Source organism: Gorilla gorilla, chromosome 2 (genome assembly GCF_029281585.2).
Source record: "Gorilla gorilla gorilla isolate KB3781 chromosome 2, NHGRI_mGorGor1-v2.1_pri, whole genome shotgun sequence".
Taxonomy (NCBI): Eukaryota; Metazoa; Chordata; class Mammalia; order Primates; family Hominidae; genus Gorilla; species Gorilla gorilla.
Window position 1 is genome coordinate 161,729,384 of NC_086017.1, and position 19,548 is coordinate 161,748,931.

The 19,548-nt window shown below is 40.5% G+C and overlaps 1 protein-coding gene and 1 long non-coding RNA gene across 2 annotated transcripts in view; one reads left to right on the top strand and one right to left on the bottom strand.

The window, feature by feature from the left end:
- EIF2A (eukaryotic translation initiation factor 2A) overlaps nt 1-772 on the top strand; it is a 38,176-nt gene extending 37,404 nt beyond the window's left edge. The window contains exon 14 of the mRNA XM_004037841.5: nt 376-772. Within this exon, the coding sequence (XP_004037889.2) occupies nt 376-441 (66 nt within the window). The 3' untranslated portion in view covers nt 442-772. The remainder of the gene's footprint in view (nt 1-375) is intronic.
- Nucleotides 1-19,534, bottom strand: part of LOC129532639 (uncharacterized) — a 39,658-nt gene extending 20,124 nt beyond the window's left edge. The window contains exon 1 of the long non-coding RNA XR_008678455.2: nt 19,260-19,534. This is a non-coding gene — a long non-coding RNA (uncharacterized lncRNA). The remainder of the gene's footprint in view (nt 1-19,259) is intronic.
- Between the last annotated feature and the right edge of the window lie 14 nt (nt 19,535-19,548).

Sequence of the window (19,548 nt, forward strand, 5' to 3'; positions counted from 1 at the left end):
AAGTCAATATTCCTAAGAGGCATACTGTGTTATTACTGCTGAAAATAATAGCAATTTGTTATATTAGACAAATATAAGATTCTCTCAAGTTGTACTGCCCTGTTTGCCTTTTCCCTCCTCCTGTCAACATGTTTAAGCCCAAATATAGAATTGAAAATTTTTGGGGCCCAAAGGGATGCAATAAGACAGTGTCTGTTCTTTTCACCCTTGATTCATACCAGATAACAAATTAGAATTTGTTTCTAACCTGTATTTTAAAATCTGTGTTTACTAGTGAACATAATAAATTGTCAGAAATACCATTTTTTCTGTATTATTTTGGTTACATATCCAGTAATTATTTCATAATAACTTCATTGTTTCAAACTTTTCTAGTTGGAGAAAATTCAGAAAGAAACAGCCCTTCTCCAGGAGCTGGAAGATTTGGAATTGGGTATTTAAAGATTCACGGAAAGCAAGTTGATGACCAGAAATCAGTGCAAACACATCTTCTGTTAAACCCATTGGTATACACAGAATATTCCTGTGCCCACACTTAATGTCAATCTATAATTTTAACCATTTATCCAAGATTCTACTAAGTGTAAAATTATTTAATAATGTCTATTAAATTGATATTTATATCTTGCATCCTATATCATGTCAATATGTGATATAGAAAAGAGATACATGAATTTTTTAGCTAAGCTTGACAGATTGAAAGACAAGTGTCATTTTTTTTTGTAGAGGGTGATATATACCATATAAATGAATAAAGACATTTTAAATTTAATCACTTTGTTTTTATTGTAAGTTCCTTAGTTCAGATATCCTTTATTAATTTATAAGATGTGTAAAACTACTTAATTCTCACAAGACTCTATGAAGTAATTCTTATAATCTCTATTTTATAAATGAAAAAACTAAGGCCATAAAATTAAGAAATTTGTCAGTGTCTCAAAGCTAGGAAATGGCCATCTAATCCCAGAGCCTATGCTTTAGGTCACTATGATATACTACTCCTGTATCCTCAAGTAATGTATCATTTAGTAACACTAAGCACCCTGCTTAGTTTTCATGGATACTGCCAAATTGCCCTATCTCAAGCTTTATACTTGCACCATTTAAAGTTTTCCACACTGTTGTCAATATCAAAAGTGATAAGGCTTTGAAATGTTCGCCACTTTGATAAAGAGGAAATGATAGTTCGTTACTGTTATATACATGTATTTTTATTAGAGATGGGTTATGTACTTTTCCACGTTTGATAGTTGGTTGTATTTCTTTAGTGAATTGATTTTTCTTTTCCTTTGCCCATTTCTCTGTTTGGATGTTTGACTTTTTTCTTAATTTGTAAGAGTATCCTATGTAGTAACAAAATCCTTTTTTAAAAATTTTTAAAGAAAAAGTATACACACAGGACTTTTTTTTTTCTGATTCAAAAAATACAAAGGCATACAATGAAAATTAAGTCTGTTCCACTACCACATTTTCCAGTTTTTTGTGTATCTTTCTAATGATAGATACATGAGTATTCAAATATACATACACATACACTTAAAAAAAAAAGATGGCATATACTCACTGTTCTGTTTGGGGCTTTTTGGTGGTGGTGTTTGTTTGACAGGGTCTTACTCTGCCTCCCAGGTTGGAGTGCACCTTGAACTCCTGGACTCAAGTGATCCTTCACCTCAGCCTCCCAAGTATCTGACACTACAGGCTTGCATCACTATGCCCAGCTTATACTCACCACAGTGGTTCTGTACTCCCTTAAAATATTCTGGAGGCCAGGCATGCTAGTTCACACCTGTAATCCCAGCACCTTGGGAGGCCAAGGTGGGTAGATCACCTGAGATCAGGAGTTCAAGACCAGCCTGACCAACATGGTGAAACATCATCTCTACTAAAAATACAAAAGTATCCAGGCGTGGTAGTACATACCTGTAATCCCAGCTACTTGGGAGGCTGAGGTAGGAAAATTGTTTGAACCCGGCAGGCGGAGGTTGCAGTGAGCCGACATTGCGCCATTGCACTCCAAGCCTGGGCAACAAGAGTGAAACCGTCTCACACACACACACACAAATATTTTGGAGCTCCTTCTATATGAGTCTCTCTCTCTCTCTCTCTCTCGGGATGTGTGTGTGTGTTTGTTTCTCTGGAAAACCCTGACTAATACAGATTAGCTATGTATTAGGTAATGCATAATGCCTAATACATAACTAATATATGGACAGGAAGTTAATAGACTGACTGTGCCACCTTAAAACTCATATGTTGAAGCCCTAACCTCCAACGTGATGGTATTGGGAGATGGGCCTTTTGGAAGGTAAGTGTGTTTGAATGAGGTGAAGAGGTTGGGGACTTCATGATGGGATTAGTGTCCTTACAAGAAAAGACACCAGAGAGCTTGTTCTGTCTCTTTGGGCCATGTGAAGACATGGTGAGAAAGCAGCCGGCTGTAAGCCAGAGAGTCCTCACCAGAACCTAACCATGCTGGTGATATCCTCATCTCAGACTTCTAACCTCCAGAACTGTGAGAAAATAAACTTCGTTTAAACCACCTAGTCTGGTATTTTGTTATGGCAGCCTGAGCAGACCAATATAGATTGTATAAATTTCAGTTTGTTGAAAAGGACAGGCTGGGCATGGTGGCTCATGCCTATAAATAATCCCAGCACTTTGGGAGGCAGAGGCGGGCGGATCACAAGGTCAGGAGATCGAGACCATCCTGGCTAACACAGTGAAACCCCGTCTCTACTAAAAATACAAAAAATGAGCCAGCCGTGGTGGCGGGTGCCTGTAGTCCCAGCTACTCGGGAGGCTGAGGCAGGAGAATGGCCTGAACCTGGGAGGCGGAGCTTGCAGTGAGCCGAGATCGTGCCACTGCACTCCAGCCTGGGCAACAGAGCGAGACTCCGTCTCAAGAAAAAAAAAAAGAAAAAGTAAAGGACAACTAATGAATCAAGGAAGACTTTATGGGAAAAAGTAAGATTTAACATGCTCTAAATAGAAAACTGGTTTGCTTTTTTTTTAAGGTTTAACGTGTTTATCATGGTTGGCAGCTAAGTAGAGGAAGAGCCAAGTCCAGAATCTAACATTTGGACTTCCTCTCATTTAAACAGTGGCCTTTTGCCACGTTGCCCAGACTGGTCTCAAACTCCTCAGCTCAAACAATCTGCCCACCTCGGCCTCCCAAAATGCTGGGATTACAGTCATGAGCCACTGCAGCCAGCCTACATTTTTAAATGGTTGGAAAATCAAAAGATTATTTGATGACATGTGAAAATGGTATAAAACTGTGAAATCTATTGTCCATAAGTAAAGTTTTCTTTGAACACATCCATGCTCACTCATTAACTTATTTTCCATGGCTGCTTTCATGCTGCAACTGCAGAGTTGAGTATTTCCAACAGGTCATGTTTTTGCAATGCCTAAAACATTTACTCTCTGGCATTTTACAGAAAAATATTGCTAATTCCTTTGTATTCTGTAGAAGAATACAAAATAACATGGAAATAACCACATAATTATGTTGCTTCTTGTATTCTCCACTATATAAACTCCTAGAAGTGGAATTCTTGAGTCATGTCACATTAGAAAATTTAGGCCAGGCACTAATTTAGGCTCATGCCTGTAATCCCAGCACTTTATAAGACTGAGGCTGGAGGATCACTTGAGCCCAGAAGATTGAGGCTGCAGAGAGCCATGATCATGCCACTACACTCCAGCCTGGGTGACAGAGAAAGACCCTGCCTCCAAAACAACAAAAAAATGTAAATACTTTTTGTTGTTACTATTATCATCATCATCTTTATTTTACTTGCTGATTTTCTCCTTCACTATGTTTGGGGTTTTTTTACTCAATTTATTTTCACATTTGGTACTGTTATTACTCTGAGACTGTTGTTTTTATTTAGTGGAAGCATAATCAAGTTAAGTGAATCAGATGTGACTCCGCAATTGGCATTTTAACATCTAAATTTGGGACAGAGTCTTGCTCTGTTACCCAGGGTGGAGTGCAGTGGCTTGATCTCAGCTCACTGCAACCTCTGCCTCCTGGGCGCAAGCAGTTCTCGCACCTCAGCCTCCGAGTAGCTGAGATTACGGGCATGCACCACCACGCCTGGCTAATTTTTGTATTTTTAGTAGTAGAGACGGGATTTCACCATGTTGGCCAGGCTGGTCTCCAACTTCTGGCCTCAAGTGATCCGCCTGCCTCGGCCTCCCAAGCTTTGGGATTACAGGCATGAGCCACTGCTCCTGGCCTTAAACTTTGTTTAAAAAAAGAAATAAAGCAATGGGCCAGATTGGTTTTGACACAGATTGAACAATTTAAACATTTATTGCTCAAAAGATTAATGAAGATCATGGGCCACTAATCTGCTTCAGACAAACTGTTAAACCAGTTTTTAAAAAACTAAATTGAACATTTTCTGAATTTATACCCCTTGCCAAGTAAAAAATAATACACATACATTCCAAAATAAATTTAATATCAGAAATTCTGTGATGTTTATGTTGCAATCCAAAAAGGTGAAAAGGTAAGATGTTGAGTTTTCCAAAAGTAAATTATAAGGTGAGCATTTTATCCTTGGCTTTTCAGTTCTCTATGGAAAGACACAACCCATTAATAGTCATAGACCTGCTGACTGTCTGTAACCCCTGCATCAGATCAGTGGTAAGTCATAGGCCCAGCCATAAGATTACACCTCTTCAGGGACAGCTTAGCCCTGTAGAGTCGATGAGGTTAAGTGGCAGGCGTGGACACGGTGGCAGTTGTAAAGAGCTGCTTACACCAAAGGCTTGCCCGGAATGCAGGGCTGATTGCCTGCTCACAGTTGGTCTTGTGACTGGCAAGTGTCCTGTTAGTGTCGTTGTAGGATGACAGGGGCCTCACAATTTCCAAAAAAATTTATTCTGTAGGGGAAAAGCATTTTTCTACTCTTCAGGACTTTGAGGAGGTCTACATCATCTGAGGCTCAGTACCGTCTTTGGAAAGCAGTTTGCAAGACTGCAACCAGAGGAAATGCTTCAACCATTTGTTCTCTGCACCTGGGGGAAGAAAGTCTTTGCCCTGAAGTGTGGTAGCCAGTGATCTAATCAGCTACAGTTATGTGCCACATAAAGACGTTTTTGTCACTGACAAACTGCAAATATGATAGTGGTCCCATAAGCTTATAATGGAGCCGAAAAATTCCTATCTCCCAGTGGCATGATAGCCTTGTAATGCCCTAGCACAACACATTACTTACTTGTTTGTAGTGATGCTGTTTGTAAACAAACCTGTGCTGCCAGTCCGATAAAAGTCTAGCACATACAATTATGTACAGTACATAATACTGGACAATTATAAATGACTTACTGGTTTATGTATTTACTATACTATACTTATTTTAGAGTGTACCCCTACTTTAGAAAGTTAACTGTAAAACAGCCTCACGTATGCCCTTAAGGAGGAGTTCCAGAAGGCACTGTTACTGTAGGATATGACAGCTCCATATGTGTTATTGCCCCTGAACACCTTCCAGTGAGACAAGATGTGGAAGTGAAGACAGTGATATTGATGATCCTGATCAATAGCCCCTACATGGCTGGGGCTAATGTATGGGTTTGTGTCTTTAAAAGTTAAAAAAAATATTAGAGGAAAGCTTTTAGAGCAAGGATATAAAGAAAAAATATTTTTGTACAGCTGTACAATGTGTGTGAATGTGCTTTTTGGTTTTTGTTTTAAAACAGGGTCTCATTCTATCACCAGAATGAGTGGAGTGGCACAATCTTGGCTCACTGCAACCTCTGCCTCCCAAGCTCAAGCGATCCTCCCAACTCAGGCTCCCAAGTACCTGGGACTACAGGCATGCACCACCGCACTCAGCTAATTTTTTTACTTTTTGTAGAGACGAGGTCTCACTATGTTGCTCAGGCTGGTCTTGAACTCCTGGCCTCAAGGGATCATCCCACCTCAGCCTCCCAAAATGTTGGGATTATAGGCTTGTTCTGGCCAATGTGTGTTTTAAGCTAAGTGATATTGTGAGTCAAAAAGTTATATAAAATTAAAAGTTTATAAATTTAAAAAGTTACAGTAAGCTAAGGTTAATTGACTATTAAAACAAGAAAAATATTTTTAGCATAGCCTAAGTGCACAGTGTTTATAAAGTCCATAGTAGTGTACACTAATGCCCCTGGCCTTCATGTTCACTGATCACTCACTCATTGACTTGCCCAGAGCAACTTCCAGTCCCACAAACTCCATTCAAGTTAAGTACCCTATATGGGTGTACCATTTTTTATCTTTTATGCCATATTTTTACTGTACCTTTTCTACGTTTACATATGTTTAGATAGACAAATATTTACCACTGCTTACAGTATCAATACAGTAACGTATTGCTTAGGAGCAATAGGCTATACCATCTAAGTTTATGTAAGCACACTGTATATTCACACAGTGAGGAAATCGCCTAGTGACACATTTCTCAGAACCTATCCCTGTTAAGTGACACACGGCTATTCTTGAGCTGCTGCTTCATAGGCCACTCCCTCCCTCTGTAATACTCTGTTTTGTTCTTGGAATCTCTCGAGTACTTCACATCTCCAAACTTCATTTCACCGCTGGTATATTGTGGAAATTATAGGTAAACCAATTAGTATTAATCCATCTACTTTCTGTTTTCTAGAGTTTTTAATACAGTTTCTGAACCACTGGTCCTTCTTTCCTGGAGGTATTGCAGTTTCTGGACCACTGGTCCTTCTTTCTTTTCAGTGTTGCCACAAAATTATTACTTGTACCACTTTCCTGTCATGTCACTCAGATCCTAAGAAGGGGGAGGCAGATGCATGTGCTTAGTCTGTTGTCTTAAATTGGAAGTCAGACAAGCACACTTCTAAAGGTTTTTTGTATTTGATAATATATGTATACATTTTGAGACTGGGTCTTGCCTTGTTGCCTAGGCTGGAGTGCAGTGACATGATCACAGCTCACTGCTCAAGTGATCCCCCACCTCAGCCTCCCCAGTAGCTGGGACTACAGGCATGCACCACCATGCCCAGCTAATTTTTGTATTTTTTGTAGAGACAGGATTTCGCCATGTTGCCCAAGCTGGTGTCAAACTCCTGGGCTCAAGCAATCCACCGACCTCAGCCTCCTGAAGTGCTAGGAGTACAGGCATGAGTCACTACATCCAGCATATATATATTAAAAACATGAATGTAAAAATTAAAAGCATTTTACTTGGTTCACCTAAACCAATTCCTCATACGGACACTAGAGGGTTCTAAGGATCTGGAGTATGGGGAAATTAATGAGGAATTCAAAATTTTAGAACATAACTGGAAAATATGTTCAATCACTTAAAACTTGCCATTTTAGTAGCCTGGATTACTGCTATTTATTTATTTATTTAGAGACAGGGTCTTACTCTGCTGTCTAGTCTGTCTTTTCTCATTGTCAAACTTAACCCTCTTTAGCCTTTTGCCATCAGACTTATTCCCACACTCCTGCTAAACTTGTTCTGTAATAGTGGTCTCTTATTGGTGCAACTGAATCATATTCCAACAGTTTGTTTAGAAGTCAACCATTTGCAGAGAGGACTATGTTTTCCCATTGAAAGAATATTATAAATTGTCATTGATGTTGAGGTGAGCCTGTGAAAACCTTAAATGCAAAAACTGGGTATAGGCTCATTAAAAAAAAAAAAAGTTGAAAGTCACTTAAATTTTCAAGAGAATGAGAAGCCACAGAAAATATTTGCAAAAGATGTATCTGATAAAGAGGTATTATCCAAAATATACAAAGAAATCTTAAAACTCCACAATAAGCAAACAACTTTGTATATTAAAGTTGAAAATTCATTTAAAAATATATAAAAGTTGTTTAATATATAAAAGTTTGATTAAAAATGGGCCAAAGACCTTAACAGACATCTCATCAAAGATGATATACAGATGGAAAATAACCACATGAAAAGATGCTCCACATCATACATCATCAGAGAAATGCAAATTAAAACGACAGTCAAATACCTCTTAGTCAAATACCTATTAGAATGGCCAAAACCAAAAACACTGACAACATCAAATGCTAATGAGGATGGGGAGCAACAGGAACTCTCATTTATTGCTGGTGGGAATGCAAAATGGTACAGCCATTTTGGAAGACAGTTTGGCAGTTTCTTACTAAACTAAGTATAGTTTATTACTATACTTTTAACATACAATCCAGCATGTCACTCCTTGGTATTTACCTAACGGAGTGGAAAACTTTAGTCTACACAAAAACCTGCATACATCGATAGCAAACGTATTTATAATTGCCAAAACTTGGAAGCAACCAAGATGTCCTTCAATGAGTGAATAAACTGTGATACATCCAGACAATGGAATATATTTAGGACTAAAAAGAAATGTGCTAACAAGCCATGAAAAGACAGAAGAAACTTAAATACATATTACTAACTGAAAGAAGCCAGTCTGAAAAGGCTTCATACTGTATGATTTCAACTACATAATATTCTCAAAAAGACAAAACTATGGAGACAATGAAAAGATCAGTAGCTGCCAGGTATTAGTGGGGAGGGTAAATATTTAGGACAGGGAAAATATTCTGTATGATGCTGTAATGATGGATACATGTCATTAAACATGTTTCCAAATCCACAGACTATACAACACCAAGAGTGAACCCTAATGTAACCTATGGACTTTGATTATGATGTGTCAAGGCCGGTTCATCCTTTATAACAAATGACACATTCTGGTGGGGGATATTGATAGTAAGGGAGGCTATGCATGCAGGGGGTATGTGTGAAATGTGTACTTTCTGCTCAATTTTGCTGTGAATCTACAACTCCCAAAAAATTGTCTTTAAAAAATTATTTAATATTTAAAAATTAATGCCACAATAAGAAATAAGAAAATAGAATGAAAATTCTTGTTGAAAGTTTGAATACTTTTTTATTTTAGAAAAAACAGATTAAAATGAAAGAAAAAGTATGGGAAAATAATTTGTAGGAGATTCCCAAGGATGCTTTTTGTGCTTTAGATACTGATTCTTTAGGACAAACATATAAGCTTATCTTCTCTTTTCCCTGGTATAAATTTCACCATTCTCGAGCTTAACCATGATTGAGGTAATCCATCATTTACAAACAAAATGACAGAAGGGAAAGAAAACATATTTTTCTAAGGTCATTAAGCAAAAATTGGAAATGAGGAGAGAGAGAGAAAGGCATTATGGAGAAAGATATACATAAGAGGGACAGAGAAAGAGAGAAGGAAAGGGGGCAGTGAGGGAGAGATATTGCAATTAAGTGGGAGCCATCACCCAGGACACCACCTCAGTTTCTTGTTTGAGGATTTAATGGGAGAGCTGGGAATGAGTACTCTTGGAACTGAGAGGAACTGGTAACCAGGAATGGGTAACCCAGGGATTTACCTCAGAAGTAGTTGCAAATCAGGCACTATACGATTGGGAATACATCCACAAACCTTCTAGGACTTAAATTCCTTTTTAAAGTAAAGTCAGCTGTATTTTTTTAGAGTCTCAGGCCTGGCAAAGCAGAGGTTTTTGCCTTTACACTATTGGGCAAAATTACTTCCAGGCACAGTTTTGTTTGACTATGTTCATTGAAGCTAAAGAGCAAATCCTAGAATTGTGATTTCACTGGCGAGAATCTTTGTGCCCACTCTGTTTTGTTTTTGCATCTTCTTCCCTCTTCCCAGCAGGGACATCTAGTCCCCATTTAGGGAAACTGAAGTCCCTAGCTTGTGGCGCTTCTCTCACTCCCCTAGTCATATCTGAGACAATACACTCACACTTTTTTTTTTGAAACAGGGTCTTAGTTTGTCATCTAGGCTAGAGTACAGTGACATGATCATGGCTCATTACAGCCTCAACCTCCTGAGTTCAAGCGATTCTCCCACCTCAGCGTCCTGAGTAGCTGGACTACAAGTACATGCCACCATGCCTGGCTAAATTAAAAAAAAAAAAAAATTGTACGCCAGGTGTGGTGGTTCATGCCTGTAATCCCAGCATTTTGTGAGGCCAGGGGAGGTGGATCACTTGAGGCCAGCAGTTGGAGACCAGCTTGGCCAACATGGCGAAACTCTCTCTCTCCTACAAAACACACACAAAAAAGCTAGGCATGGTGGTGCAGATCTGTAATCCCAGCTATTTGGGAGGCTGAGGCAGGAAAATCACTTCAACCTAGGAAGCAGAGGTTGCAGTGAGCCGAGATCATGCCACTGCACTCCGCCGTGGGCAACGAGCAAGACTGTCTCAAAAAATAACTTTGTTTTGTTGTTGTTGTTGTCTGTAGACACAGGGTCTCATCATGTTGCCCAGGCTGCTCTTAAACTCCTTGGCTCAAGGGATCCTCCCTTCTCTGGCTCCCAAGGTGCTGGGATTACAGGTGTGAGCCACCATGCCTAGCTTATAGTTTATTGATTGAAATAATACATTTAGATCACAAAGTTCAAGCAGACATTTGGATTTTAAACACTGGCAGTGAAAAACTTTTTCAAGGAATTTCAAATGGACAGTTTGGTAATATTAACAGTGGTAGAGAAGCAATCAGCCTTGGGCATAGAAGTAGGACCGGCTTCATAATTTGCAGCGCCCAATGCAAAATGAAAATGTGAAGTTCTTTATTCAAAATTATTAAGAATTTCAAAGCTGTGACAACAGAGCATTAAACCAACTACAGGGTCCTGTGTGACTGCATAGGTCACATACCCATAAAGCCAACCCTGCATAGAAGCTACTGAAACTCCACCTCCCTCTGACCTATAAGAAGTTCTTTAGTTTGTTTCTGGACATCCCCCTGTTCCCTAGAAGAGGAAGAGGTAGTGGCCAATCACACCAAGACTGCTGGCTCTGGATTGGTAGCCACTAAGAACTGAGGAGATTTTCGTTTTCTACTTCTCTATTTTTTCTTTGTAAATTTTTATTTATTTATTATTTTTTAAAATTCGTGGGTTTTGTTGTTGTTGTTGTTGTTGTTGTTGTTGTTTTTGAGACAGGGTCTTTCGCTGTCACCCAGGCTGGAGTGTAGTGGTGTGATCATGGCTCACTGCAGCTTCGAACTCCCTGACTCAAACGATCCTCCTGCCTCAACCTCCTCAGTAGCTAGGATTACAGGTGTGCACCACCATGCCTGAATAATTTTTGTATTTTTTGTAGAGACAGGGTTTCATCATGTTGCCCAAGCTGGTCTTAAACTCCTGGACTCAAGTGATCCTCCCCTCCTCGGTATCCCAAAGCGCTGGGATTACAGGCATGAGCTACTGCACCTGGCCTATTTGGTACTTTTTTTAAAGATGGGGTCTTGCTCTGTCACCCAGGCTTGAGTGCAGTGGTACAGTCATGGCTCACTGTGGCCTCAACCACCTGGGCTCAAGCAATCCTCCCACCTCAGCCTCCCGAGTAGCTGGGACCACAGGTGCATGCCGCCATGCTCAGCTATCTTTTTTTTCTTATTACCAAAATAACATATGTTTAACTGGAAATATATCCAAGCAAAACATTTTGATCCATATCTTCCTTTTTATGTACTTTAAAAAATACATAAATAATAATGTGATAACACTTTACTGTTTCATAATCCAATTTTAACATTCTATGTTGAGCACTTTATTTTTCATTGAATTCTAAAACATTTATTTACTTTTTGAATAAGTATTACAAGACAACAGCACACAATTTTAAAATACAAAAGTTACTTATGCAATAAGAATAACTTCTCTCCCATCTTTGTTCCCTAGTCACTCTGTTCCCTGTTCTCCTCTCAGGAATCAACCACTTTTTGGTTCCTTGTATATTATTCTTTTTTTCCGAAACAGAGTCTCTATCGTCCAGGCTGGAGTGCAGTGGCGCAATCTCAGCTCACTGCAACCTCTGCCTCCCAGGTTCAAGGGATTCTCCTGCCTCAGCCTCCCGAGTAGCTGGGACTACAGGTGCCTGCCACCACGCCCAGCTAATTTTTGTATTTTCAGTAGAGACAGGGTTTCACCATATTGGCCAGGCTGGTATTCTGCATGTAACTTATACACATATAAAAATTTATAAGTCATTTTTAATGGTTGTTAAAATGCCACTAAATTAATATACCATGATTTATTTAATGCAGTGTTGGACACTGAAATTGTTTCTGATTTATAAATTTATAAAATAACATTGTGATGAATATTTTTGTAATTAAAATCTTTACCTATAAATTATTATTTCTCTAGGTTAGATTTAGAAGTGGAATTGCTGGGTCAAGGTTCATGTACATTTTAAGGCTTTGGGTTTATGTTGACAGATTGTAGTTCCAAAAAACTGGACTTACTTATTTTCCCAAGTTAGTAAAACGGAGTGCCCATTTTCCTACAAAATCACAAAAACTGAGTATAGTTTTTTTTTCCTGTCCCACAATTATTACAACTTGATAAGTGAATATATTTTGTTTTCCTGATCAGCTTCTTCCAAGGCCCTAGGCTCACCAGGTCCTCCTCTATCCTGTACTCCCTGAACTCCTCCCATGCCCTCTGTTTCAGCGGTCCCATGACCCAAGTTCAGTGATTAGGTAGAAAGACTCACAAGATGGAATAGCAAGTAATATTCGTGGTAAGGCTTATTACAGCAAAGGTTACAGAGCAAAAGCAGTGGGAAAAAGATATGCATCAAGGGAGTTCAGAGAAGCCAGGTACAGGCTTCCTAAGCATTTCCCATTGGGGACTACATAGGAGTTCCCTCGCTCTCACTTTCTCTCTCTGGCAGTGAATTTGGGATATGTCTCTGCCCAGGGAAGCCCCTTTGAGTTTCAGGATCTGAGACTTTTATGGAGGGGCTGGTGACTTAAGCATATCCTACTATCCCTCCAGCACAGTAACCAAAACTTAAAACTCCAAAAATAAAACCAGGTATATACATCATTAGTCTTTTTTATTTTGATTTTTAGTAAGTCGAAAATAATATCATACATCATTAGTTTTTATGCTTGTGCAAAGCAACCTGATGATAGTTATGATTCTGTTTGTTCTTACATTTGAGCCCTGTGTTTTTTAGATAACTAGACTTCAAAAGTCCTTGTTTCAGAATTTTATCATAGGCCTCTTACTCTAGCCCTTTCCTCTTACAGAGGTCTGGCCCTTGCTTTTTAAGCTTGCTGGCCTAAACAACTTGCTGGCTATGGTTCTTCCCTCTGTGTAATGGCCTCCCAGACATGGACAGTCTACTATCTGAACTTGCAAGTATTGCCTTGTCTATAATTCTGTTTAGGAGTTGGAGGTGGGAATGGCAACAGTTAGAAAACCTAAGCAAGGCTGGGCACAGTGGCTCACGCCTATAATTTCAGCACTTTGGGAGGCTGAGGTGGGTGGATCACTTGAGATCAGGAGTTCAAGACCACCCTGGGCAACATGGTGAAACCCAGTCTCTACTAAAAATACAAAAATTAGCTGGTCATGGTGGCACATGCCTGTGGTCCCAGGTACTCGGGAGGCTGAGGCAGGAGAATTGCTTGATCCCAGGAGGCAGAAGTTGCAGTGAGCTGAGATCATGCCACTGTACTCCAGCCTGGGCAACAGAGCGATACTCTGTCTCCAAAAAAAAAAAAAAAAAAAAAAAAACCCTAAGCAAGACTCAAAGAAGGAAAGATAAAGATAATACAGGGCTCTAAGTTAGGGTTCTTGGTTTGCAAACAAAACGTGTGGTAACTCATAGAGTCAAAGGAAAAGAAGAAGAATGAGGCCCTGGAGAAGACAATACCCAGAGTAGTTTGGGGTCTAGAACTTTCCTTAGGGTTCTTCTATTAGAATTAATCAGCTTCAATACCTTTTGGCTTTGGACACAGGCACACCTCGGGTGGGAATGTTTTGAGTACCTCAAGTAGTAGTCCCAAGACTGTGTGCAATGGGGTCTTTCTGGTCCCCTGAAGAGAAACTGAGGTACCATTACCAGAAGAAGGAATAGATGCTGAGAAAAACATGTATCCACTTTTTTATTATTATTATTTTATTTTTATTATAAGGAAGCCACCACAAGATAATTGAGCTTGCTAATCAATTTTTGTATGGGGTATTTTATTTCTTACTTTTGATATTGAAATGGATACACTCGGCCTCCGAAAGTGCTGGGTTTACAGGCATGAGCCACCGCTCCCAGCCACTTTCACTATTTTCTGACTTGTTGAATTCCTTCCCGAGATGGTATCAAGGGCCTGGACACCAGCCAGGGTCAGGGTCCCACCAGCGTTTGGAGATCTTCCCTAGCTCACCAGTATCAATACTACCATGCCATCTTAGTGCCAGAGTTTTGCTTTTTGTTTATAATTATGTTGGTACCAATTTACCATCTGTTATTTGCAAGGGTTATGTTAAATGGCAATAATCTTTCTATGTCTGTTCTTTTACCCATGTCTAATTTTTAAAATAAATTATGAAGATAAAACACCTTTTTTATAGTCTTGCTGGAAGAATTTAAACTTAAAAGTGTCCAGTCCTCTAGCTGTAACTACTAATTTACAGAGAACACACAGGACACAGATATATATTAAAGTACACCCCGGCAGGGCACAGTGGCTCATGCCTGTATTCCTAGAACTTTGGGAGGCCAAGGTGGGAGGATCACTTGAGACCAAAAATTTGAGACTCCATCTCTATTTAAAAAAAAAAGGCAGGCCATGGTGGTCCCAGCTACTTGGGTGGCTAAGGTGGGAGAATCGCTTGAGCCCAGGTGGTAGAGGTTGCAGTGAGCCAAGATGGTGCCACTGCACTGTAGCCTGGGCAACAGAGCAAGACCCTGTCTCAAAAAAAAAAAAAAAAAGGGCAGTGTATGGGTTTGTAATCAGCAGCAAAACCCATAAACACATGGTTTCTTCGGCAAATAAGTCGCAAGGGAAAAAGAGACAAAGAGGCAGGGCAGGTTGGGAGATATATAAATAAAATAAATTGCAAAAGAAAAAAAAGATATTTAATTTTGTTTAAGCACAGACCAAAAAAAGGTCACTGAGCTACCCACAAAACACCAAACATCCCTTTCCTTGGCCACGAAGAGGGACTGCTGCTGCTTTAACAATTAGACCTGAGGAAAGGAAAATAGCTGAGTAGCCTGAGCTATATCAGGTATGCAAATTTTTTTTTTTCTTTTTTTTTTAGAGACAGAGTCTCACTCTGTCACCCAGGCTGGAGTACAGTGGCACAATCTCGGCTCACTGCAAGCTCCGCCTCCCAGGTTCACACCATTCTCCTGCCTCAGCCTCCTGGGACTATAGGTGCCCGCCACCACACCCAGCTAATTTTTTGTATTTTTAGTAGAGATGGGGTTTCAGCGTGTTAGCCTGGACGGTCTCGATTTCCTGACCTTGTCATCCGCGCGCCTCGGCCTCCCAAGTACTGGGATTACAGGCCTGAGCCACTGTGCCTGGCAATGTATGCAAAATTTATCAGGTCCAGGGAAACAGGAGTATGGAACTTCAGTCGCACCAACCCTCATGCCTGGGGGCAATTGTTTAAAGATATTTTATGGCTAGCTGTATCACCCATTATCTTATTTTTTTTGAGACGAGGTGTCACTCTGTCACTCAGGCTGGAGTGCAGTGGCACCATCAGGGCTCACTGCAGACTCGACCTTTCTGGCTCAGGTGATCCTCCCACCTCAGTCTCCTGAGTAACTGGGACTATAGGTGTGTGCCACCATGCCTAGCTAATTTTACAATTTTTTGTAGAGGCAGGGTTTCATCATGTTGCCCAGGCTGGTCTCCTAGGCAGAGTGAGACTATGTCTCAAACAAAAAAAAAAATCTAATTTTACTGGAAAGGGGTTCTGATCCAGACCCCAAGAGTCAATTTTTGGATCTCACTCAAGAAAGGACTGGGGGAAACCCATGGAGTAAAGTGAAAGCAAGTTTATTAAGAAAGTAAAGGAATAAAAGAATGGCTACTGCATATACAGAGCAGCCCTGAGGGCTGCTGGTTGGCTATTTTTATGGTTATTTCTTGATTATATGCCAAACAAGGGGTGAATTATTCATGAGTTTTCTGGGGAAAAGAGCAAGAATTCCCAGTATAAAGAGTTCCTCTTTCTTTTCAACCATATAGGGTAGTTTCCAGGTGTTGCCATGGCATTTGTAAACTTTCACTGCACTGGTGGGGGTGTCCTTTAGCATGCTAGTGTGTTAAATTAGCATACAATAAGCAGCAAAGGAGATAGCATGCGAATATATTATAATAAGCAAGAAGTCACTTTTGTCTCTATCTTGGTTTTGGCTTCTTTACTGTATCCTGTTTTATCAGCTGGGTCTTTGTGACCTGAATCTTGTGCTGACCTCCTATCTCATCCTGTGACTAAGAATGCCTAACCTCCTGGGAATACAGCTCAGCAGGTCTCCAACTCATTTTACTCAGTCCCTACTCAAGATGAAGTCACTCTGGTTTGAACATCTCTGATAATAGAACCGCTCAGCACCCCAGCTCCATTTTCCAAATCATCCAATCAAGCCCCAGATCCTAACACCTCCTAATTGAGTCTTCTCATGGTTTCCCATGGTGTGCGTTCCCCCGTCTTAGTCCATCTTGGGCTGCTATAACAGAATAACTGAGATTGGGTAATTAATAAAGACAGAGATTTATTTCTTATAGTTCTGGAGGCTGAAAATTCCAAGATCAAGGGCTCCACATCTTACGGGGGCTTTGTGTTGTCATCCAATGGAGGAAGGTAAATGTGCAGGAGAGTGCAAGAGTGAAAGAGCAACAGATAGAAGTCGAAGCCTTAAGCCCTTTCATAATTGGCATTAATCCATTCATGAGGGTGCAGCCCTCCCATTAGGCCCCATCTCCCAACACTGTTACATTGGGCATTAAGTTTCCAACATATGCTTTTTGGGGGACATATTCAAACCATAGCATCCCTCTTGCTGCAATTAATAATAAACAAAATTTTTCAATTACTGGTATGTTCCTGGTCTTAAAAGTCTTTGACTTGTCCTAAAAGACACATCAACCAATGACAATGTATAAATTTCATTTTGATTCTGATTTTAACAAATGAACAGTAGGAAAATAAGTAGTTATTGAGACCACAGGATATTTGAACACTGACTAATATTACGCAATTACTATTTTTTAAAGGTGAGACAATGATACTGTGTGTCAGGCCTCTGAGCAAGGCCGTACTTCCAAAGGAAGTGGAGTCTCACTGCAACAGCCATCACAAGGCATCAGATCTCACTGCTCAAGGCAACACTTATGCTGATAAGGTAGCTAAAAAGCAGCTAGCGTTCTAACTTCTATCCTTCACGGCAGTTTTTCTCCTTCTCATCTGGTCACTCCCACCTACTCCCCCACTGAAACTTCCACCTATCAATCTCTTCCCACACAAGGCAAATGGTTCTTGGACCAAGGAAAATATCTCCTTCCAGCCTCACAGGCCCATTCTATTCTGTCATCATTTCATAACCACTTCCATGTAGGTCACAAGCTGCTAACCTGTCTCTTAGAACCTCTCATTTCCTTTCCATCGTGGAAATCTATCCTCAAGGAAATCACTTCTCAGTGTTCCATCTGCTATTCTACTACCCCGCAGGGATTGTTCAGGCCCCCTCCCTTCCCTACACATCAAGCTCGGGGATTTGCCCCGCCGAGGACTGGCAAATTGACTTTACTCACATGCCTCAAGTCAGGAAACTAAAATACCTCTTGGTTTGGGTAGACATTTCACTGGGTGGGTAGAGGCCTTTCCCACAGGGTCTAAGAAGGCCACTGCGGTCATTTCTTCCCTTCTGTCAGACATAATTCCTCAGTTTGGCCTTCCCACCTCTTCTCTTTCCTTGAAAATCACTGAGGCCTCGACTTACTCACTGCTGAAAAAGGAGGACTTTGTATATTTTTAAATGAAGAGTGTTGTTTTTACCTAAATCAATCTGGCCTGGTATATGACAACATAAAAAAACTCAAGGATAGAGATAGAGCCCCAAAACTCTCCAACCAAGCAGACAACAACGTTGAACCCCCTTGGACACTCTCTAATTGGATGTCCTGGGTACTCCCAATTCTTAGTCCTTTAATACCTATTTTTCTCCTTCTTTTATTCGGACCTTGTGTCTTTCATTTAGTTTCTCAATTCATACAAAACTGCATCCAGGCCATCTCCAATGATTCTATATGACAAATGCTCCTTCTAACAACCCCGCAGTATCACCCCTTACCCCCAAATCTTTCTTCAGTTGAATCTCTCCCACTGTGGGTTCCCACGCCGCCCCTAATCCTGCTCGAAGCAGCCCTGAGAAACATCGCCTATTATCTCTCCATACCACCCCCAAAAATTTTCGCTGCCCCAACACTTTACCACTATTTTGTTTTATTTTTCTTATTAATATAAGACAGGAATGTCAGGCCTCTGAGCCTAAGCTAAGCCATCATATCCCCAGTGACCTGCACATATACATCCAGATGGCCTGAAGCAACTGAAGATCCACAGAAGTGAAAATAGCCTTAACTGATAACATTCCACCATTGTGATTTGTTTCTGCCCCACCCTAACTGATCAATGTACTTTGTTGATCAGTAATCTCCCCCACCCTTAAGAAGGTTCTTTGTAATTCTCCCCACCCTTGAGAATGTACTTTGTGAGATCCAACCCCTGCCCCCAAAATATTGTTCTTAACTCCACCGCCGATCCCAAAACCTATAAGAACCAATGATAATCCCATCACCCTTTGCTGACTCCCTTTTCGGACTCAGCCCACTTGCACCCAGGTGAAATAAACAGCTGTGTTGCTCACACAAAGCCTGTTTGGTAGTCTCTTCACACGGACATGTGAAACACTGTGGTCAATTTTTTTCTTTTTAATAATAGTTCTTTTTTAGAAATAGGTGCTTAAATAATTGTAAGCCAGGCATAGTTGCCTGTGCCTGTATTCCTAACCACTTGGGAAGCTGAGGCAGGACTGCTTGAGCCCAGGGGTGTGAGGCTGCAGTAAGCTATGATCACGCCACTGCACTCCAGCCTGGGTGACAGTGAGACCGTGTTTAAAAATACATATATACAGATGAAATGATATGATGTCTGAGATTTGCTTCCAAATATGCCTAGGAAGGGAAGAAGTGTTTAGAGATATAGACAAATCAAGATTGTCAAAATGTATAGTAACTGTTAAAGCTTGCTAAGGTAGTTATTCTATTTTTGGATATGTTTGGAATTGTCCAAAGGTTTCCTAAAACTTATGTTTAATATTCTTTCAGGAGAAAGCAATATTGTAAGATCAAAGAAAAGGCCATAACAGGGCACCCAAAAAATTTCAGCATTACCATTCTGAGGGTCAGGAGTCTCCTCCCTTCCATCCGCCAACACTTGAATCAGGGCTATCAAGTAGGTGTTTCCAAGTCTCAGGCAGGCAAATGGATAAATTGCAAAACTGGATGCAGAACTCACATCTGCCTCATACATAGGCCCTGTGACACCCCACCAGCACCTTTGCTCCCCTTCTGCCTTTCTCATGCCGTCCCAGAGTCTTGCACACTACCAAGATGGTGGTGAGTCAGGACAGTGAAACAGGTCGGCTCTTCACTCCAGGAGTGTGCGCGGGCGCCGGGCCGC